Source organism: Parasteatoda tepidariorum, chromosome 9 (assembly GCF_982258835.1).
Source record: "Parasteatoda tepidariorum strain Cologne lab strain chromosome 9, Ptep-v5.0, whole genome shotgun sequence".
In the NCBI taxonomy this organism is placed as follows: Eukaryota; Metazoa; Arthropoda; class Arachnida; order Araneae; family Theridiidae; genus Parasteatoda; species Parasteatoda tepidariorum.
Window position 1 is genome coordinate 64,724,053 of NC_141763.1, and position 22,744 is coordinate 64,746,796.

The window sequence follows — 22,744 nt, forward strand, 5'->3', positions numbered from 1 at the left end:
GATGGTGCAGCGTGTCCTTTATTTATTTATTTTTCTCTTGGCTTATCTTTTCGGACTGAAACAAGACTGTTGACTTTCAAAAGTGTAGCACAGGATAAAAGTTGAGTTTGAGAAAGTTGCCCCCTCATCTCATATACCAGTGATGGATGATGGGGCAGGTGTCATGATATACAACTTTTTTTTCAATAAATACAATACCAGAGAGATAAGGGTGAAAAAAAATTGTTTGAAATGTCAACTTCAGATAGGATACAGTCATTGAACATGAATCTCATGATGCAACAAAATCTGCTTTGGTTTATATGTATTTTAGGTACTAGTTTGTCGCCTAATATTGCGGAAAACTATCCAAATTGATTCAAAGGTATTATAACTAAGAGTGATTTTTACTTTCACTATTTAGGATCATATAAATACTTTGTCATTCAACATTTGTGGAATGCCATCATCGTTTCTAGAATAATCCCAAATGGCGTGTTTTGCGTCTAAATCTTCAAGAATTATTATGTTTTTATTCATGAATCTGGATGTAGCTGTTTCTGGTGTGGAATTATGAAAAACATTAAAAATATGCAAAAAAAAGCTGAATTCTTCTTTAATTTTCATTCCTGTTCAGCAATCATGTGGACATCTCTAACCTCTTCAGTATCAATTGATTGATCGTCTTTGGTTTTGTTTGCCATTTTAATCGAACTATTTCTGTTACATTCTAAAATCTTTAAGGTTTTCGACCCTTGCATGACCAACAGGTTTGTTATATTAAAATGAGCCAATTACACCTACTATTAGTTACCTCAGTTAACAAAGATTTAATGTTAAATATGTAAAGTAAAAAAGTATTGTATAAACAATGTTTTAATATTAATCCTAGGGGAAAAATAAAAAACGAAAGCTTATTTTCTTTATTCCTTCAAATTGCGGGGTATGTTCACATTTACCATCGTGTTTATATATATATATATATATATATATATATATATATATATATATATATATATATATATATATATATATATATATATATATGTATATATATATATATATATATATATATATATATATGTATACGTGTGTGTGTGTTTATGATTTTTGCATCTGATATATATTTTTTTTTCTATTTTCAGTACCGGTAAAAAGTGGCGAAACCGAAGAAAACTATTAACACCGACTTTTCATTTTCGAATATTAGAAGATTTTGTGCCAGTATTTTCCGATCAATCGAATATTCTTGTTTCACGGCTTCGTGAACTTGAGAAAGATTCATGGACTGATGTTGTTCCTCTAATCACTGCTTGTACTCTAGATATTATTTGTGGTAAGCGTCACAATGTACAGGAATATTTTTAAAAGGGTTAAAATTTAACTTTTCATCGTAACCTCTACACTTCAAATGTCTCTTTATTTAGGAACTTTTAGCTACCGTAAAAGTTCATCCATTTAGTTACTAGTAGAAAAAAATGGTTTGAAAATTTTAAAAGAATATATTTTTGTAGTTCTTAAAATTAAAATGCAAGTTAAACGTAAATATTTCTTGGTAATTTTGTAATAATTAATTAAATATGTCATATTAAGGAATTACCACAAGTTTACGAAATATATCAAGATGTACTTTTGAAGGTTTCATTGATTTTTAAACTTTTTAACGAAATTTAGTTCTACTTTCACAATTATTAAAATTTTTCTTTCAGAAACAGCTATGGGCGTAAGAATAAATGTGCAATCCGGTGGATGCAAAGAGTACGTTCAAGCGATTCGTGAGTAAGTTTTTAGCAATCGACTTCTTAGTTTTTTATTTCGTCGCTTACAGGTGTTTCTTTTTCGGATTTTTTTAAAAATACGCATTTACTTTTTGCTAAATTTTTTTTAAACATAGTTTATCTTGTTTAAACGTAGCCGCATATAATGATTTTAGAACTCCTCTTGTTTATCAGCAAACGCCTAAAAATTGTTAGTCAATGAATCACTTTGTAATAAAGTAACACTCCCTTGTGTAAATAGTTTCAGGGATAGTAAAATATTTTGTAAGTAAACAATACATTTATAACTTTCATTAATTTGACCCTGATGACAATCAAAGAAAAGATGCGAGAAAACTGGATCAATCCGTGACCTTCGGTCACGGATTGATCGAAGGCCTTACAACTCTTTCGTGACGTCACTGTACTTCGATCATTCCTCTCCGCTTGTTGCGAGCTTTTAACTTGGGGAAAGATTTCCTAATATAATTATTTCTACTTTGTCTCTTCATATAATATTAGACACTCATTAAAATGCCGCAAAAATAGTTGGGAACAAGGTCTGAAACCTTTTTTTTTCTCTTTAAATTTAATTAATAAAACTGTTAATAGAAAAATTTGAAAACTAAAAAATTCGTGATAATCAAAAAATATGTTATCTGTACAAATATATGAATCACAGTCCTGAAAAAAAAGTGATTTTTGGAGCTTAGATATCATTTTTGAATATTTTATTTGTGAACAGAATAAAAATTTCATATCAAATACTAAATAAAAGAAGAAACATGGTAAATCACAAAAAAGGAATATTTTATTACACAAAAAAGTAACAACAAACTTTTAATGCTTATTTTGACATTATTTCTATCACAACAAATGAAAAAAATATTAGATTCCATTTCTTACCTACTTAAAAATAAACATTGAAGTATATTGTAAATCATTATAAAAATCATTAGACAACGAGTGTTAAAAATTGCAATAAATGCTTAGAAAAATATATAAGAATTTCAATAATACAATTATTGAAGTACAATTAGAAAAAATTCCAAGTTTTAAACTAAGAGTGATTAAAATTTTAATACAATTGTTGAAATATAATATGGATTTTAACATAACAATATTACTGAAGTGTATTTATAAAAAATTTGATATTGCAGAGAAACAGTGATCAAACATTACAAAATAATTATTTTGTTTCATTATTTAATTATTTTAATTTTGTAGAGAGTTCAACGTTTTGTAGAAGTTTTTAATTTATTTTTTATTTAATAAATTAAAGTAAAAATAAAAAAACTAATAAAAGTGTATTTAATGATATAAAATAATTTTCTTCTGGATAATAAAAATAAAAACCTAACAACTCAAAAACTATGTATAATAATGTTTTAACTAAAAATTGACATGCAAAAAGTTGCTTATTGAAAATTTAGTGTTTATTATGTTTGAGGATTAACTAATGCTTAGTATTATTTATTCTTGCTTAATGTTTCAATTTTTCTCTTATTTCTCCCCCCAAGGGCACACTCTTGTGTGACGGGTACGGCGCACCCGGGGCCCCGAGCTGGACCTTAGCATACTTCAATATCTCTCTTGCGACGGTCCTGTTTTGAGTTCCTGACTTTCACTTTATCATTTTATTGACCTAGTGAGCGAACATTATTTTATTTACTATAAAATTCTGGATATCATTTACAGAACATTGGTTTCTAAACTTTTGATTAGTTTTTTCATTACGTTGATATATTTATTCCTTTTGTTGCAATTCATTATATGTTTATGAATTCTCATCCTTATCGTGGTTGCCAGATTAACTGGTAAGGACTTTTCGTCTTGGCTCGGTGTTATATTGAACCCTGATGAGAAGAAACCACCCGCGTGTTCGCCGTGCGTGGAGACCCGTGTCTTTGGAAAAGGGGATCCTGGTAGTTGAGGGGCATCCTGGTACCCCAATACACTGCTTTGGCCCCTGCTTCAGGTAAACGGGAGGTGCATATTGGCCTGTATGCATCAATCGGCCAGTCACGAATGTCATCTGTTGGCTAGGGTCAAGCCCGGGGTCACTTACTGAGCACCTCGTTAAGGGTGGAGGCTGCTCCAGGGGTGACCTTCGGGCGTATAGCTATTGGCTAGCATCGTTGTTGAGTAACAGATTTCTATCTATTTCTCACATCCCCTAAGTTGGACTCCGTGGTGGGTGGTGCCGCCGATAGTGGAACTTGATTTATTTTTTTGTATGGCAGAAAATGAACAGATGGTGTTGAGTTCCGCACACCGAAACAAAAGCGGAACAACCCCTTTACCTAGTTTTAACTTATCTAAATGTCCAATTTACGACCCAGCTAAAGCCAGATTCCTAATATTGAGCTCAACCGAAAAAAAACTATCTAATGTATCCCCATTTCTTGTCCAAAAGTCTCTTGAATCATCAATAGGCAATCCCAAACATGTTAAACAGCTTCCCTCAGGTGATTTACTAGTGGAAACTATCTCTGAAAAACAGACTACTTCACTCTTAAAAACACAAACTATAGGCAACATACCCATAACAGTCACACCTCATAATACATTGAATATTTCTAAAGGTGTAATTTCTGATAAAGCTCTCCAGTCCCTTCCAATCGAAGAAATCCTAGAAGGACCATCAAACCAAGGTGTTATTGACGCGCGCCATATCACAATTAAAAAAGGTACAGAGATAATAAATACTCAACATCTAATATTAACATTAAATACTGCTCAATTACCTACTGATGTCAAAGCCGGTTATCGCAACTGTAAAATCCGTCCTTATATTCCTAATCCAATACGCTGCTTTAAATGTCAAAAATTCGGTCATTCAATTAGTAACTGCCGAGGAAAAGAAACTTGCTTACGCTGTAGCCTACTTGACCACACTTTTAGAACATGTAACCTTCCCGAAAAATGCATAAATTGTTCAGAACCCCATTCTGCAAACTCTCGAATTTGCCCAAAATGGAAACAAGAGAAGCAAATCCTAAATATAAAAGTTACACAAAATCTGACCTATTTCGAAGCTAAAGCAAAACTCGGCTCCCAACCAATACCTAACGTTTCATATGCAGCAGTTGTTGCCAAAAAACCAACAAAATCAATAGGAACACAATATGACATAGCTGAATTAGATGCGCAAAACATGAAATTAAAAATTCTGAAACCAAGACAAACATCTACTAAATCGAAATCAACGGCATCCCAAGTTACTCAACAAGCACCCAGCACTTCAAAACCCACATCAACTCAATCTAAAGCTCCAAACAATACAGAAAGTAACAAATATCTAAAATTAACTCCTCAAATAGTAAATGCTTTGCATAAAAAATTATCTCAACCTTCAAGTTTTAGCAAACATACATACATCCCCGAAAAGCAGACAAAATAAATTTAAATTCCGTCAAAAACGGTTAAATGGTACTCAGCAAGACCAGCAGTTACTTTCGGACGCAATGAGTACAGATGAAGATAATACAAATGACTCGCCAGAACCAGAAATGCAAGTAGATGAAAGGTTAGAAACGCCAGCTAACCTCATTCCCAAAAAATCAAAATTAAAACTTAAAAGATAATGGAGAGGAAAGTTTTAACCTGGAATTGTCGTGGATTTTATTCAAGCTGTTCGGAGATTAAAAATTTAATAGAGGTGTATAATCCCGCGTGCATCGCTCTACAAGAGACATTTCTTAAACCAACTCATACGGCTACTATACGAAAATTCTCACACATAAGAAAAGACAATATTATTGGAAATAAAGCATGTGGAGGCGTATCTCTTCTCATTTCAAACAGTTATCCATTTTCAAGTATTAATCTTCAAACAAACCTTCAAGCAGTTGCCGCTCAAATAACAATAACTTCGCTTATAACTTTCTGTTCTGTTTACCTTCCCCCAAACGAACATATTTCACAATTAGACATTAACAATTTAATAAATCAGTTACCTGTACCTTATGTTTTATTGGGAGATTTTAATGGTCATAATACTATTTGGGGAAGTAAAGATATTAACGCTCGGGGTTCACAAATTGAAAAATTAATAGATGATCATCAACTGTGTTTACTGAATAGCAATGAAATAACTCATTTCCACTTTCCATCCAGAACATATCATTCTATTGATTTAGTTATTTGCAGTCCCAACATTTATACCTTACTGAACCTAAATGTTCACGATGATTTAGGTCAGAGTGATCATTTCCCTTTACTTCTATCTATTACTGGATCTGGACAAAGGAATCTTCCCGAATCACCTAAATTTAAGTTTGAACGTGCTAACTGGACCTTATTCCGAAATTCAGTTAATTTAAATGATGATTTAGTCAATAACTCTGTCAACGAAGCTACAACATCAATTACTAATGCTATTCTGGCTGCTGCAGAGAAATCTATACCGCGCACTACTGGTAATTTCCCAAGGTACCCTAAACCTTGGTGGAACCAGGAATACAGCTCCGCTCATAAAGCACAGAAAAGAGCGTGGAGAACATTTCGCAGGTTTCCCACCATCGAAAATCTTATTATTTTCAAAAAATCACGAGCCCTAGCTAGAAATATTAGGAGAAGAAGCCAAAAGAATTCTTGGATACAATATGTATCGAATATAAATAGCAGCACCACATCCCGTGAAATTTGGCGAAAAATTAAATCCATATCAGGTCATTATCAAAATCAATCTATCCCTCATTTAGAAATAAACAACAACAAAATATGTGACGTTAAAAATATAGCAAATGTTCTAGCCGAAACCTTCAGCAACTCGTCAAATCCAATTAACTATTCGTCAAAATTTCAATCTCACAAAAATAAAATCGGAAAAATACCTTTGAAGCCACCAAATTATCCGCTTAATGAATATAATTGTCCAATAACATTCTCTGAATTAAAATCCGCTCTCAGTGTAGCCCGACTTACAACTGCAGGACCTGACAATATTCATAATTATATGCTGAAAAACCTTTCAGATTCTGATCTTCAAGTAATTTTAAAACTATTTAACAAAATATGGTTGGAGAGAGACTTTCCATCTTCTTGGCGAACATCTATCATAATAGCTATTCCCAAACCTGGTAAAGATACTAAAACCCCATCCAATTACAGACCAATAGCATTAACTAGCTGTCTTTGCAAACTACTTGAGAGAATAATTAATAATAGACTCGTACAATTCTTGGAAATCCAAAATATTTATCATAATAAACAGAATGGCTTTAGAAAATGCCGATCAACTATCGACAATATACAAAATCTCGAAACTGAAATACGATTAGCTTTCCTCAAAAAACAACACCTCATAACAGTGTTGTTTGACCTTGAGAAAGCATATGACAGAACTTGGCGACATGGTATTCTAATGGACTTGATCAAATATAATATTTCAGGAAACATGCTTCATTTCATCAAGAACTTTTTAGCTGACAGGACTTTTCAGGTACGCATCAATTCAATTTTATCCGATAATTTTAACCAGCTTGAAGGAGTTCCACAAGGAAGCGTTATTAGCGTAACGCTGTTCCTCATTAAAATAAACGAGCTTTTATCTATTCTACCAAATACAGTCAATGGAGAGTTATTTGTAGATGACTTCCGTTTAACTTGTAGAGCTTCATGCATGCGCACAATTGAGAGGCAACTACAACTTTCGATAAACAAAATTATACAATGGGCTGAACTCAATGGTTTTACCTTTTCTGGAAACACATCCTCTTTGTACATCATGCATTCATTTTTGCCGAAAGAGAGGAATTCACCCTGATCCAGAATTATACATTAATCATGCACAAATTCCTATTGTTCAAGAAACGAGATTTTTGGGTGTAACACTAGATTCTAAATTAACATTTTCAGCTCACATACAAAACATACGAAAATCCTGTTATGCAAAATTAAACATCTTAAAAGTACTTGCAAATACATCATGAGGGGCAGATACTCAATCCATGCTTAGAATACATAACGCTTTAATTCGTTCTAAACTTGATTATGCTGCTATTGTTTATGGATCAGCTAGAAAGTCTGTTTTAAAGTATTTGGACACCATCCATCATCAGGGACTCAGAATTGCCACAGGAGCTTTTCGCACATCACCTATTAGTAGCTTATATGCATTGTATAACGAACCTTCTCTTAGTTCGAGGCGAAATAAACTGTCTCTGAACTTTTACTTTCATATAAAATGTCATCCTTCACATCCATTGTACTCTCATGTTTTAACACCATCATGTTCTACACATTTTAGCAACCGACCTGCCTTAATTCCTACTTTTGGATTAAGGATGAAAAAACTCTTGACTGATTTATATTTAGAAGATTTTAATGTTTTAGAGATTGCAGAACTTATTCCTTCTTGGAATAACATCAAAGTTAAAATTTTCGATATTTTTGAAGGTTTGACTAAGGACGAAACGTCTCCAGTTATATATCAACAAATATTTTATGCTTTTTTACAGCATTTTAATGACTTTCGTACAATTTATACTGATGGCTCTAAATTTGATAATCATGCTGCCAGCGCGGTTGTGTGTGACTCAGAGGTAATTTCAGAGAAGCTACATTCCGCCTTTTCCGTTTTTTCTTCTGAATGCAACGCTATTTTACTTGTTCTTCAGTTTATTTCTAGGCAACTGTACAAAAAATTGTTGATTTTCTCTGATTCTAAAAGTTGCATCGATGCACTTAAGAATCTTGACAATAAACCTCACTCTATCATACATCATATAATAAATACATATTTAAGTCTCAGTAACAATAGCTTTGAAATAATATTTGTTTGGATCCCGGGACATGTAGGCATTCCAGGTAATGAAAAAGCTGATTCAATAGCCAAGTCAACACACAATCTTACAAATAAACCACACTGTTTACCTGACATTCGAAATTTAGTGACAGACACTCTTACCTAACTCAGACAGACCAACTGGAATAATGAAATAAACAACAAATTACATGAGATCAAATCAGATATTAAACCATTTGCACCACTGACTAACTACAACAGAAAAACCCAGGTACTTATCAACAGACTACGCATTGGGCACACCCGCTTGACACACAAATATTTAATTTTAAATGAAGCACCTCCACAATGCAATTTTTGCAAAGAGTCTCTTACAGTAAAACATTTTCTGACCCAGTGTATGAAATTTAAATCTAAAAGACGACAGTACTTTAACTGTGACTTTCCGACTTTATCATTTTTACTTGGAGACACACCTGATCCTAATTTAATTCTGTACACCAAACATATCGGATTTTACAATTTGATTTAGTGCTAGATATAACCTAGTTGACAAATTTTAAATTAGTTTTAATTTTGAACAAGTTGCTCATTTCAGCCTAATTGTTCTGATTTTAACAAAGCTACAGTTATTTTTACCTAGGTTTGGACGCGGTATAGCCAAACCATGGCTCTTGCTCCAAAAATTTACATCAATCAATTTCTCTTATTTCTCTTTACTTCAGCTAATAAAGCTGCGTTTTTTTTCTCCTTCAGTAAAGCATCATTTTTTGTTTTCGTGTAGTTGTTTAAAAATACATTAGTGGAAGACCAAACAACCATATCCAAAAATTTTTCCATATAATGTCCAGAGGGGCAAAATTCCTCATTTTCAAGCAAATCCTTTTCTACAAGATAATTTTTAGTTAAATTTGTAACAATATTTCGCTGATTAATTTGTTTGTTAAATTCGGCCTCATATTCAAAACATAACTTCTTTACAATAATATAATTTAACAAAACCGCATTTACCACATGTTTTTTTGGAAGTAAGAGGCTCCCTCTGTCAAGAGCTTGAGTGTAATTGTATTCTTTAGATATAGGTAGCTCTTTGTCAAATAAATGAATTTCTCTACAATCTAAACAGTTGGGTTTTTTTAAAGCACTAAAGGCACAATAACCTGCAACATACACAATAACAGGCAATTGAGTTTTTGCAGAGGATAGATCAGGTGGCATAATTTTTTAAGAGGAGAATATCTTATCATTTTGAAACTCTTCTGCAAAATGTTCATTGTGTAGCAACTCTGTGACTTGGACAAGGCCAAATGATTTTGTGGGGATGTTTAAATACAAAAGGGACTTTAATCTAAGCTTTACCTCACATTCAAATAACTGCCTAGTTGAGATATTGTATTGGCATCCAGCTAATTGTCGATAACAACCAAATCTACTTTCCAAATCATCGGTTTGAAATTTCTCAGGCATAATATATTTAAAATTCAATTCATTGACACAATAATCCATAAGTTGCAGAATACCTTCAGTACTTAATTTTAGAGCTCCATGCGTTTCTCTACTAAACATTCCTGTATCACATTTCATTGATTCCCAGGCATCCAACCAGTCTAAAAATTTGTTTAAAAAGTTTATGCTTCTTTCGTTCTTATAGGAAAGGGGATATTGAAATTCATTTTTTAAGTGAAAACCTTTAGTTGGAGTTTTTACATTTACTATATTCCACCAGTTATTAATAATTTTTATAAAATTGGCAGTATTTTCATAATGAACAATATTATGGTTTTTACCTAATTCAAGCAATCCTTGAGGGACAAATTCATTAAAAATCTGCAAAACTAACTTAACATTTTGTCTTTCAAAACTTGAAGGATTAAGAGATTTTAGACTTAATTTAAAACCAAATTTTGCAAGGCTATTGAGTTCAATATCATAAAGCGTTTTTAATGCTGAAAATGATGCAGTGTAAAAATTGTGCCCTACGTCATTACCTGATTTTTCACCAAACATAGGATAAAAAAAACATTTATCGGGATTTTTTTGGTTAAGCCAATTATTGCGTATACATTTTAACAGGTGCACAAAATCAATTAAGAAAAAAAGGGGTCTATTATTGTCAATGGGGTGAGGATAAACAAATTGCAGTTTAGGAGGATTAACAAATAGGGACATAGCTTTTCTGTTTATGGAATTATTATCTGTTGTTACAGAAATAACAAAGAATCCTAACTCTTCTAATCCCAGTATTACTTTATTTAGGAATTCGTGGAGTATTTCCCCAGTTATTTTTTTTACGGGTAAGTCGTGCACTACATCTTTTTAAGAAGAGAGAACACTTTTCAACATAAATACTTGGGCACTGGAAGTACAGTTACCATCATAAGAAGTTCCTACAATGTTGCCACTTTTATAATCAAAATATTCTTTTATGTGTATTTCATCTAGCATTATAAGGACAGTTTTATCGTCTTCATTTAAAAATTTAAACTTTTTTTGGATATACTTTAAAAAGTATTCATCGGATTGTTCGAACTGCGGACTAATATTTGATTTTAAGCAGATGTTTCTTATTGTGTTTGGATGTGGTAAAATAATATTGCCACTTTTACGTACAAATCTATATGCATTAGGGGATATTGTATAAATTAAGGAAGCAAAAATTAAAGTTTCGGCAGAATACCTGTATGCATGTTTATCATCGCCTATGTAAGAAAGTTAATCGATAATGAATAAATTTACATCGTTGCATACACTTGTTACATTTAAAAGGTATTTTAAAAATTCTTTAACAGTATTTATAATTATTTTTACATCTTTATCAGTTGGTGGTGTATCCAAAGCTAATTTTTTTAATTCATTCAAAATATCATCTATTGTATCAATAGCAACAAGCTGATGTGGAAATTTGAAGTTTTTTAAAACTTTTATTTCTGTTTTTTTAACATAAGCTTTTACTTCACAATTGGAATCTATGTATAAAGAGATAGTTACTTCTGGTACTGGCTGAACATCTAATAACATGAAAAGAATGTAACTCTCACTTTTTATAATATTCCAGGAGTTCTTCGTATCTGGCAGCTTAGACTTAAGGTCAGAAAAAGAGGAAAATTTTTGTGTTGCATCATACAATTCTTGACGTTTTACATTTTCAGCTGTTGCAGCTTGAATACTTTCCATTTCCTTTCTTAATTTTCGGTCATCTGAAGATTCTCGATTACTAACAGCTGTGGAAGAGAAGTGCTTCGGTAAATTTGGATGAAGAGATGGTACTGCATTAGGCTTTAATCTATAAGTAAAAAGAAAATTAGAATATAATATATAACCAGAGACACAAATACTTGATTTTAAAATAAATTTTACTTCTTAATCTTTAGTTCGGCTTCTATGAGTAGGCCCGTTTTCTTATCATAGGCAGATGTAGTTGTAAGGAGGTCTTCTTCACTAAAATGTTTTTTACACACCTAAAAACAATTAAGAATAAGTTAAATCATGTTTAAATCTTTGAAGAAATTCCAAAATTTCAAATGCCAAGAGAATATATGGGAGAAATAAAAGGAAAAGAAAAATACTAGCATAATGCTTACCTTGCTGTGTTTTGTAGGACTGAAATGCTCTCTTTTAATGGTTGCTGTGTTTTGTAGGACTGAAATGCTCTCTTTTAATGGCGCGAATCCATTTTTCTCTCAATGCGTCATTTTTAGGGAAGCTAAAAACACTGACTTTAGGGCCATTTTTGTAATTCCCTCGACATGTGGTACACAACATGGATGAGGCATACCTTGTTTAAAATTTTGTAATAATTAATTACATAAGAATGACTTTCGATTACAAATATCCAAATCAAAATACTAGTACGCCTGACTAAAACAAACGAAGAAGAAAGTGTCACATGTCGCGGGGAATGATCGAAGTATGGTGACGTCACGAGGGGTTGATGACGCAGTTGGAAGGCCTTCTCATCTCGTAGGTCACGATCAATCCTACCATGGTATCCTTAAACAATAAGAATGCGATTACAAAAGGCGAAAGTACTTTTTTTTTCGCAATTACGTTTTATTTTACATAGAAATATTAAAGTATCTAAAAAATAAGTTGTTTCTGTTTTCCTGCTACAATTACAACATTTTATTAATGAATATCTATATTATATAAAAACATTTATATTTATATAGTTATGTTTTAAGTTTTTTTTTTATTATTTATAAATACATTTGTATCTTTTAAAAGATCCCATTCAAAATATATCCATGCTGGAACTAATTATTTTTATCTATGGATTGCCAAAGCAATGCCTTTTTTTTCATCCATAACTGTTAGTCTATTATAATGGAATTGATCTTCTGGTGAACAATTTCTCTGAAATACAGGCGACTGTTTACAGGTTAACTACTGTTCTCTTTTAAAATTCATTAATGTTTACAAAATATTTGTTAAAATTTTTTTATTTATTGGTTTTGTTGTTTTCTTTCCAGAATCGGTGATATAATTTTATTCCGCATCCTGAGGCCTTGGCTTTTATCAGATTTCATTTTTAAACTTTCGTCATCTGGTAGACAGTTTTTCAAAAATGTAAATATTATTCATCGCTTTACTAGAAAAGTAAGTAATTCATCACCAATATAAAGTTTTTTTAGATTATTATGCAGTTTATTGCAAATACATATGTGCATTCGTATCTTTAGTCATTTGTGGTAGATTTTTTTTTTTTTTTTTGATTGAAAAACTAAATTTAAATGTACATACGAGTTAAAGTCGGTAATGTTACATACAGGAAATTCATTTCGTATTTTTTTTCCGATTTATATCCCCGTTTAATTGAAAGTTTTCAAACCGGAGTGAATAGAACCTAATTTTCAAAAGTTGCGATATATTATTTTGATGTTGCATTGTATGAATGAAACACTTATAGCTTCCAATTTTATCGACTCAAGCATTATATTATTTAAGTAAGCTTACATTACATGTGCTTTAACTATCCAGGTAACTAAATAAGATGCTTAAATAAGTACAAGTATAAAAGAGTATACTTTGAAAAGTTAAAAGTCTTGGCAGCTTCTGAAATATTGGTCCTATTAGCTCGCGTTTGGTCTCATTTAATTCAGCTGGCAAAAATACATAGAGTAAACTGCCTTACTTGTTAGATTGTTACAAACATTAAGTTGTTCTTTTTTAATATAAAATCTTTATAACTACTTAACTATTGATCTCTTTTATGCCTTATTTCACTAGTATACAAATTGCTTCTCTCTTCCCCCTATTTATCAATAATCGAAGCGCAATGTCCTGTAACTTTTTACCCTTAAAGTTTTACTTTTTATGTTCATATAAAATCTCAATTTTTACTGTACTGAACTTAATTGCGAGAAATAATATTAATAGAAAGTCAATTTAATGAATAATTTACTGATGAGCATTAGCTTGTTCAGTAAAAATATTCAATTTCGATTTAATAATAAGAACTAGCTTATACTAATCAATTTGATACAATGTTATACATAGGTTATAAAAGTAAAGAAATCTGAAATGATAGAAAATAATCATTTAGTAAAAGAGTGGAACGTAATTGCCAATGACAGCCCTTCAAATACAAGCCGCCGCAAAGCTTTTCTGGAATTACTGTTAGAGCATCACATTAAAGATCCATCATTTACGGAAGAAGACATTAGAGAGGAAGTAGATACTTTTATGTTTGAAGTAAGTTTTGTAATGTAGTATTGTATATGATTATGAAAGTATATGAATATTTATTCAAAGCTGTATTATTTGTTTCTGAGGTTTTTTCTTTCAAAGCTTAGCTCATGCTTTAGTCATAAGATAATATTAAAAAAGTAAACTGCATACAGCAAAGCCACCTTATTCAGAATATCTTTTTTATTTTTAACAATTTAAGAACGAAATTGATGAACTCAAATTTAGGTCTTAAACTTTTGTGTATAAAAGATCACAAATTTATAGATTACATACAGTGAACTCTCACTTATGCACCGGAGTAAGGGACCAAGAGAAAAAAGCGCATAAGTGAAAAACTTCAAAATTCTAAAACGCAACGTAAATTGCAGTGACAATCTGAATAAATATGTTTCTAAAGATAAAATTTTAATATTTATACTGTTTTGGTATTTACTATAATCATAGAAAGAAAAATTTAACATACCATAAGACAATTTATTTTCTTACAAAATAATCTTAATACATGTTTGTATTTGTTTTTGACGACGTATTTTAAAAACAGTTTTTTTCAGTTCATTTAAATGTGATAAGGGGGAGTTTCAGAAGCAAAATTAAATTGAAAATAGTCACGATAAGTGTCTAAAGCTTCTAATACTGCTGTGTGATTTGGAGGAACTTTATTCAACCTCGTCAGTATCATCCTCCACGTTCTCATCGTCCACAAGTTCTAGTTACCTAGATATAAATGAACAGTTCTTCACAAAAAATTTGAGTTTTATGGGAGGGGGTGAAGCATCACATGATAAATTTCTAAGAAAAGTACTTGACGTCATAATATACTGCACAATAAGTTGAACCTCCTCTTATTTACTCATGATGTCCATCAGACTGCAAGTAAGTAATTGCGGTTTCTTTCGTATTCCAGGTGTCTTCTTTTTCTAGAAAATAGCATGGGAGTAAAACGAACTAACCTCTGGACAAGAGGAATGGTCATTTTCTTAATGATGAATGGGCTTTCATTGTTGTTCGTGCAACAGATAAGACACACTATTCAAATTTCTAGAAAGAATGTCTTTCCAGAAACAGCAGTAATGAAAAGGTCACAGGGGGAAGAAAATTCAATGGGATATAACAACATATATTTCTTTTTATCTGTAACAAGGATTGCTTATTTGCTTCCTTTTTTAATTTGAAGCATTTTTTTCAGAAAAAGAAAAAAATATTTAAAGTTTAAAAAATTAAAATGCTAGCCTAGAATTTCGGCGCATAATTGAAAAATTTATTTTTAGAGCGACGCATGAACGAAGGATGTTTACCATTATTTTCATACCTTATGTACTGGGAGCTGTAAAAATCGTCGTATAAATGTAAAAGGTGCATAAAAGAGGTGGTGCATAAGTGAGAGGTCACAGTAATTTTTTTTTAGAAAAGTAACAAATATAAAAATAAGCGTTTGGTATATAACAATAATAGTCATTGTTGTGAAAACAAAAAAAGCTAGGATTGGTAGCTTTTAGTGATAAAATAAAATATATTATATTACACCATATTAAATTTTATTCTGTGTATCATATTTGTTTTGGAACATTTAATAAAAGGAAATGTTTTAGGAGCAGAAAGTTGTATTAAAATTTCTCTTTAGGGTCATGATACAACAGCTATGGCCATTTCTTGGGCATTATATTTCGTTGGATTAGATAAACACGTACAGGAAAAAATACACGAAGAATTGGATGGAATATTTGAAGGTGATAATGAAAGAGATATTGACCGTGATGACTTATTGCGTATGAAGTACTTGGAATGTGTCATTAAGGTATAATTTAATTCCAAGACTTTAATATCGAAATATTGCAATTTCTAAAAAATAAATTTGATTTTTTCATGTTTTGCTCTAGGAAACTCTTAGATTACATCCTTCAGTGCCTTTCATAGGTAGAGAAGTTAGAGAAAACTTCAAAGTGTGTAAGTAAAAAAAAAACATATATATACACCGATCTTACAAGGTATTTATATTGACAGTCAGTGAAGTAAAAATTCGGTAAGGAAATATTTTTTAAACTCTTCGAACACTACAAAACTTTACTGTTGGCTATCTCATTTAAGGGAATAAATAGCCCAAGAGTACTTACTTATTAACATATCATTTATTGATCATACACGATTTATGCAATAATTCCTTTTACTGAATGAATCAGCGTTTATTTGCTCCAGTTACAATATAAATTATGTAATATCGTTTAATTTGGTGCAGTAGCTTGTCACTTTTGCTCTAGAGACTTCAACATTCAACTAAAAAAAAAATATTAATAAATTAACCAAACAGCAAATAGGGCTTTTCAGAAAATTTAATGTGCATGAAATTTATCTCTTCCGCTTGACTTTTTACTTATACTCTATCATTTTAGAGTTTTACTTTTTCCTCTATCATTTAGTACATAATAACACTCGTGTTTAAGATGGTGAGGCGCTTCCGTTTTTGTATCATTAAATTCGACATTAATACGATGAACTTAACATCTTTATCTATTCTCGTTTCTCTTTTTCACTGCGGTTAAACAGAAATTTTTAAATTTAGTGCAATAATTTTATATAATGATGTATTTATTTTATATTGATATTTTTTTTAAAAATTTATAGTGGACTACGAAGTTGAAAAGGGATGGGCTTGCTTTATATTTACATTTATGCTTCATAGAGATCCCGAATCATTTCCTGATCCAGAAAAGTTCGACCCCAAAAGATTTTTTCCCGAAAACGCAGCGGGAAGGCACCCATACGCCTATGTGCCTTTCTCAGCCGGGCCAAGGAATTGTATAGGTAATGCCATGAATATACGCATATAAACTATTATAATAAAAATAAAAATCTGTGTGTGTCTATCTTATAATTCCATATCTTTCTTTGTAGTAAGTCTTTCTCTGTATGAGTTGAACTTTTCTTGATTTTAATGCGTAATACCATCGAGAAAAGCAACAAACATTATTAAGAAAATTTAAATTAGTTTTTTTGCAGATTTGTGTATTATTTATGATCTTCGTATTCGCATATAATGCCCGTTCGAGGAACAGAACGGGTTGTAATACAAACCCGCGAGAAAAAAAGTGATTATTAATTTTACACCTATCAACGAATTGTAACAATAGATTGTATTATGAGTTTGAAATTACTTGCATAACTTATACGCCTTGTTTCGAAACCAGGAGCAATCTTTTGTGTAAACATTTTTCACCAGAAAGTAAAAGATGTATTAAAATTATTAGCTGTTTCTGCCTTACGAAAATGGTTTGTGTTTTATAATACAATTTTTAGTTTGACACGAATTTTTTTAAATTTTCAGTAACGTTTCTTTAAAAAATATTTGTAAACAAATGACAAATTCCTATAAAAATGATCTCTTCTGTGAGTAATTTTAAATGAACATACTGTTTCTACTTCGTGAATGTTAATTTATTATATTTAATATATTTATATTACATTATTTCTCCAATGTTTCCAGGTCAGAAATTTGCTTTAATGGAGGAAAAGACTGTGCTCGCAAACATATTCCGGTCTTTTGAAGTAACATCCAAGGACCCCAGAGACAAAGTTAATGTTTCTCCTAGCCTCGTTTCCAGAAACCTTGAACCGCTCATGCTAAGATTCACACACCGAAATATAAGATGAATTTCAAATAAGACAATTATTACTGAAAGGTACTCTAAAAAAATCTCTCGTCAGGAAAAAAACGAATTTAAGCTAGTACTGATGTAATCGCGAAATCGTTTGTAAAGGTAAAATGCATTTTGTGGATATTTGGCCTTCTCACTAAAAAGAAGGAAAAAAAACAATGTATAAAGGTCTAGTGCAATCCAAATAACGGTTCTATTGCGAATATAAATAATTTCAAATAATATTATTTTATGCACGTTACTTGTCTAACTCACACTTGTAGTAATTAGTTAATGGAATCAAGTTTTACTGCTTGCACGCATTGATTCATGATTTTTTTACAATGTCTAAGAATTAAGTAAAAAAGGTATGTGTTGCACATGATAAATTAGGAAACAATGTTTGGATATTCATAAAAAATAAATTTATTGAATTGACTATAAATAAAACTTTGTGCATTGTTTAATTGTTCACTAGGAATAATTTTTCTTTTCTGATTTTTCGTTGGCGGTTTCTTTATGCAGAAATATAGCATCTACAGTCAGCCCAACTTGGCTATTTTTTTGAAGTTATTGCGCGTTAAAGTTGGTTGGCGATAACTTATTCGTAGACCACGGCTTACAAAATGACGCAGTTCAATCCAAACGTTGAAATTCATCTTTAAATGTTTTATGTTTTGCTTTTTAAACAATTATATTTAATGCTGTAAGTTTGTTTCCTTTTCTGTTTAAACAGTAGCCAGAACTTTTTTTCCAAATCATTATTATTAGTAAATTAAAAGATATCTTGTTTCTGGTTGTTTCTCTGTAAACTGCATCTCCTTAAGATAAACACAGTTTCAACAACCCTCGATAACTCAATTATCTCTATTCGTTGAATTGCCTTTTCTTAAATATGTAACATCGACGTTTAAATTATATATAGGATGCTATTGCTTGATTTTATTAATCCTATTTCATGTGATATGAAAATTTCTTCATTCGTACTTAAATCTCATTCTAAAAAAATTAATTTAAATTTCCACTACATGTAATTAGTCTAAACTTACTACTATTGTACTCTAAGTGTAAGCAAAATCTGAATTCGTTACTTGATTATCAAGTCACTTAAACGGCCATTGCACTAAGAAAATACTTTTTTAATCAAAGTAAAGGTAGGCAGGTACGTTATTTAACCTACATTTAAAGAATCGGTGCAGTGGGTGAATAGAATCAATCCTCTTTGCTCTCTGTGTTACAGAAACAATTTCTGTATTAACTGAATATGCAAGTTGTGATAAGATTCAATATTTGTACTTGGTCATATTTATTTATATTTTTTTATATCTTGCTTCATTATTGTTCATTATTATGCTTCATCATTATTATGTCATCATTATGCTTCATTATTGTTCTGGGTTTGAATTGTATTTTTGTGTTTTGATTGTTATGTGATTAATGATGTAAATACTTCTTTTTATTGTATTTATTCTTTCAATAACTTCAGATGACACATCAATAATTTGTTGTGATGTTTGAATAAGATTTGTTTATTGTAAGAGGAAATTTAATAAATGTATGTGTGACTGTTTTTTTATTTATTTATTTAATTTCAATAAAACATGCGGGAGCAAAAGACATAGCATGTACAAATTTTAAATGTTTCGTCAAGATTCTGTTAAAATATAATGATAATGATTCAATATTTTTAGTAAACATATATTGATTACGAAATCTTATAATTATGCCCATTAATCTTCACCTATGCCCATTTTGAAAATTCAAACTTTAAATTTTTACATGTAACATTTCAAGTTGAGGCCAGTATCATTTTTTAAAAGGAAATTCATTACCTAGATAATTTTTATGTTTCTGATTTTCCTTTGTTGCCTTCTGTTATTCTTTCTATAATCTTTCTGCGTTTGTGTAAACTTTCCAGACTCCGGATCGGCCCAGCACGATTGACTTAACTACCTTTGCTTTTCGGGGAGACTTCATGTGCAGTAACAGCAACTTTCATCTAATGATTCACCGTAATTAAACGGAAACATCACAGTAGAAGCCTGTATAAAGAAATGTTTCGTTACAAGTAGGATTTGTAAAAAAATTTGGAAAAAAAAATTCAAAATGACCTAAAATAAGAAACATTTTCGTGGATTTCAAAACCAGTCAACTCAATATAAATATTATACGTGCAACGAAAACTATATTTATTGTGAAACGTCTCAATATTTGAAGTCAATCGGTTAAAAATTCTACTAGTTAGAGGTACAGCTTGTGAAAGAAGCATAGTTCCGAGTAAATGGCGTTTAAAGTAATCCATAAAAACATATAGAGGCATAAATTATGGAATAATTTTTAACTATTTAATGACTTGTCATATTATTGATGAATAATGTGTCAAGTCATATCATTTTTGTGTGCTGTTTCTTCAAATGCTTTTTAACCATTCTTTAAAAATACCAGAATTAATCAACTCTTTTTGATTGATTTTCTCTGTCTCCTGAATACTTTAAACTTATACGTAGTTTCTTTAAAAAAGGAGTCATTCCACGTCAGATCAATCACTTTTGGACCGACCCCCCTCCGATTTTGATGAAATTTGGTTGAATAAACTCATTATAAAGTAAGAAATTCTGCCAATTTTTAGTTTTTTAATTTGAAAATTGTCCAAATTATGGACATTTGAAAAAATAAAATTTTCATAAAAAACGACAAACTTGCACACAAGTAAATAAATGGCTGTAACTTTTGTTCTAATTATATCAGAAAAAAATTTCAAAAACCATTGCAAAGCTAAAAAATAGAGCTTTCATTTGATACCTTATATGACCTTCTCAAGTTAGGTCAAATTTTTGAAAAAGACCTGATTTGACCTGAAATATCTCGAAACATGTGGTCTCAAAAATTACGAAAAAAAATTTTTTTTTCTGCAACATTCTTCTACACTTTTACAAATTTATAGCCTGGAGTCTCTAGGAAGTGTATAAATAATTAATAAAAGCGGTATGCTGTACAACTTTTTTTTCTATCTAAGACATTCAATAAAGTGAGTATAAAACCTAAAACAATCCATGGAAAAGTAAGTAAAAAACATGAAATTCTTAAACCAATACATAAAATGGCAAGAAGGGATATTTTTTACAGCCCAATCATATTACTTCCGCGGTGTTATGACTTGATCATTATAATAACATTGAAGGCTGGAACGTGCAGCTTGTCTTTTGAAGGTACCTGCAACACTATCTCATGGACTATTTCCAAGGGCCGTAGGAAAGAAATGCCACTCAGCTGTGAGACCATAGTCTATATTATGATAGCACAAATTTATAAAGTTCTTTCGATTTTTGTACTGCGAAGCTGCTCCATCTGAGAAGTAATAAATATGTTTTATTTTGTTGTTAAATGTGAGGTTATAAACTGCAACTATTGAGTCTGAAAAAGGTGAACACTGACAATATCATGCTTGAGACATTTTGAAATGGCAACAAAGGAAACATGATTTAAGTGTTTCTAAATTCATATAGTAAATGACAAAACTGTGAATAGTACACTGGGAATTATTCCAATGGTATCTTTGGACTGCATCCTGTAATACAAAAGAATAATTTTCAGCAAAATCACATATCACTATGCAGTCATTATCATCAAGTCAAGGCATTCTGTAAGATTTGATAAAAGGCATGACTGTTGATTAGTAATGAAAGAATGAGGTAGAAGCATTCTACTCTGGTCTGGGATTTGGACTTGTTAAAAGACCCTGGTCTTCAGCTAGCAGTTCAGATTTTCGTGTTATATAAAATGCTGCAGTAAATTCTTCCTGAATTTTACGAATATTCCAGGTTTTAAGCAATATTGTTAGCAATTGGAGCTTGAGTGTGTTTCTTGAAATTTTTCTTTCAGCTGTGAAATCATAATAGATTCATTAGACATTGTTGCAGAATTCATGCGTTTTCGATAGTTGAAAAACTTGAATAGGAGGATTTAGCCGGTGCCTCCCTCACATGATTGGTATAGGGCTAGTAAGCCGGGACGGTCTTCCATGCGACAGAAAAAGCAATACTTGCCTTTGACGCCTTGCCAGTGGACATTTAAAATGTCTTACTTTTTCTCGGTATAAAATCCTACCCTCTTTGCCCAAAATGCCATCAACATCAGGCTTCAGCTGAACATATTTTAAGCTGCTCAGGAATTCTTCGAGAAGAAATTTACACTTCTCCTCTCCTTGTTTCCGACTTTTTACTCGTCAACGGTTTTATGAATCTGATCAGACCTTTGGAGACAAGTAACAACAACAACAAAACTTTCCCAATTTTATTAAATTTTTTTTTTTAACAATATTTCCCAAAACCTTATCTTTTTGTGTTTACAGGAGATTCACCTAAAACGCGTAATGTATTGTTCAAACTCCCCAATTCTGCGTCTTGATCATTCCATATTTCCCTCTGAACATCCTCTTCTGAATCACTTTAACTGAACTACCTAGGGTTTTCCCCTGTTTCATTTATAACCGAGAAATCTGGCAATTTCGACAGAGATATTCGGCGAGATGAACATATTTTTTGTTGCAAACACAAATTTAGGCATTTTTTAATCATCCAAGGTGGTACTTTTCTCAAATTCTCTTTGACATGGGTACGGTCATTTTTAACCAAGGGATTAATACAATAAATTTGACTTCCAAAATCCATTTTGTGAACTGAAGCTTTCCCTTGACAGAAACTGGTTAAATTATCCTAAACAGCAAAATTAACCTTAAGCTCGCAAAATCGTAATCTAAATGACAGAAATCTAAAAGAGTCTTTCCAGTTATTGGTTATAATCCTTATTGGTTATAGATCCTTATTGGTTATAAAAAAATAAATGAATAAAAAATAAACGTGCAGAAACAAAGAAAAAGAAACACACAGAACTAAAGTGTCAGGATGCTTGCCTTTTTAATTCGAACATGTGCTTTAGCA

The 22,744-nt window shown here is 31.2% G+C and overlaps 2 protein-coding genes and 1 pseudogene across 2 annotated transcripts in view; 1 reads left to right on the forward strand and 2 right to left on the reverse strand.

Annotated features, from left to right (window-relative positions):
• LOC122272449 (cytochrome P450 4V2) overlaps window positions 1-19,374 on the forward strand; it is a 46,642-nt gene extending 27,268 nt beyond the window's left edge. Inside the window, exons 5-12 of the mRNA XM_087152026.1 lie at window positions 1,125-1,315; window positions 1,689-1,758; window positions 12,957-13,083; window positions 13,984-14,178; window positions 15,797-15,970; window positions 16,053-16,119; window positions 16,795-16,974; window positions 17,654-19,374. Of these exons, the coding sequence (XP_087008152.1) occupies window positions 1,125-1,315; window positions 1,689-1,758; window positions 12,957-13,083; window positions 13,984-14,178; window positions 15,797-15,970; window positions 16,053-16,119; window positions 16,795-16,974; window positions 17,654-17,820 (1,171 nt within the window). The 3' untranslated portion in view covers window positions 17,821-19,374. The remainder of the gene's footprint in view (window positions 1-1,124; window positions 1,316-1,688; window positions 1,759-12,956; window positions 13,084-13,983; window positions 14,179-15,796; window positions 15,971-16,052; window positions 16,120-16,794; window positions 16,975-17,653) is intronic.
• LOC147804135 (uncharacterized) lies at window positions 9,184-10,788 on the reverse strand (annotated as a pseudogene).
• LOC147804136 (uncharacterized) lies at window positions 11,101-12,249 on the reverse strand. Its single transcript, XM_087150463.1, has 3 exons — window positions 12,205-12,249; window positions 11,845-11,945; window positions 11,101-11,770 (listed from the first exon to the last, which is right to left on the reverse strand). The coding sequence occupies exons 1-3, from the start codon at window positions 12,247-12,249 to the stop codon at window positions 11,200-11,202; spliced, it is 717 nt and encodes a 238-aa protein (XP_087006589.1). The 3' UTR covers window positions 11,101-11,199.
• Window positions 19,375-22,744: the final 3,370 nt, after the last annotated feature.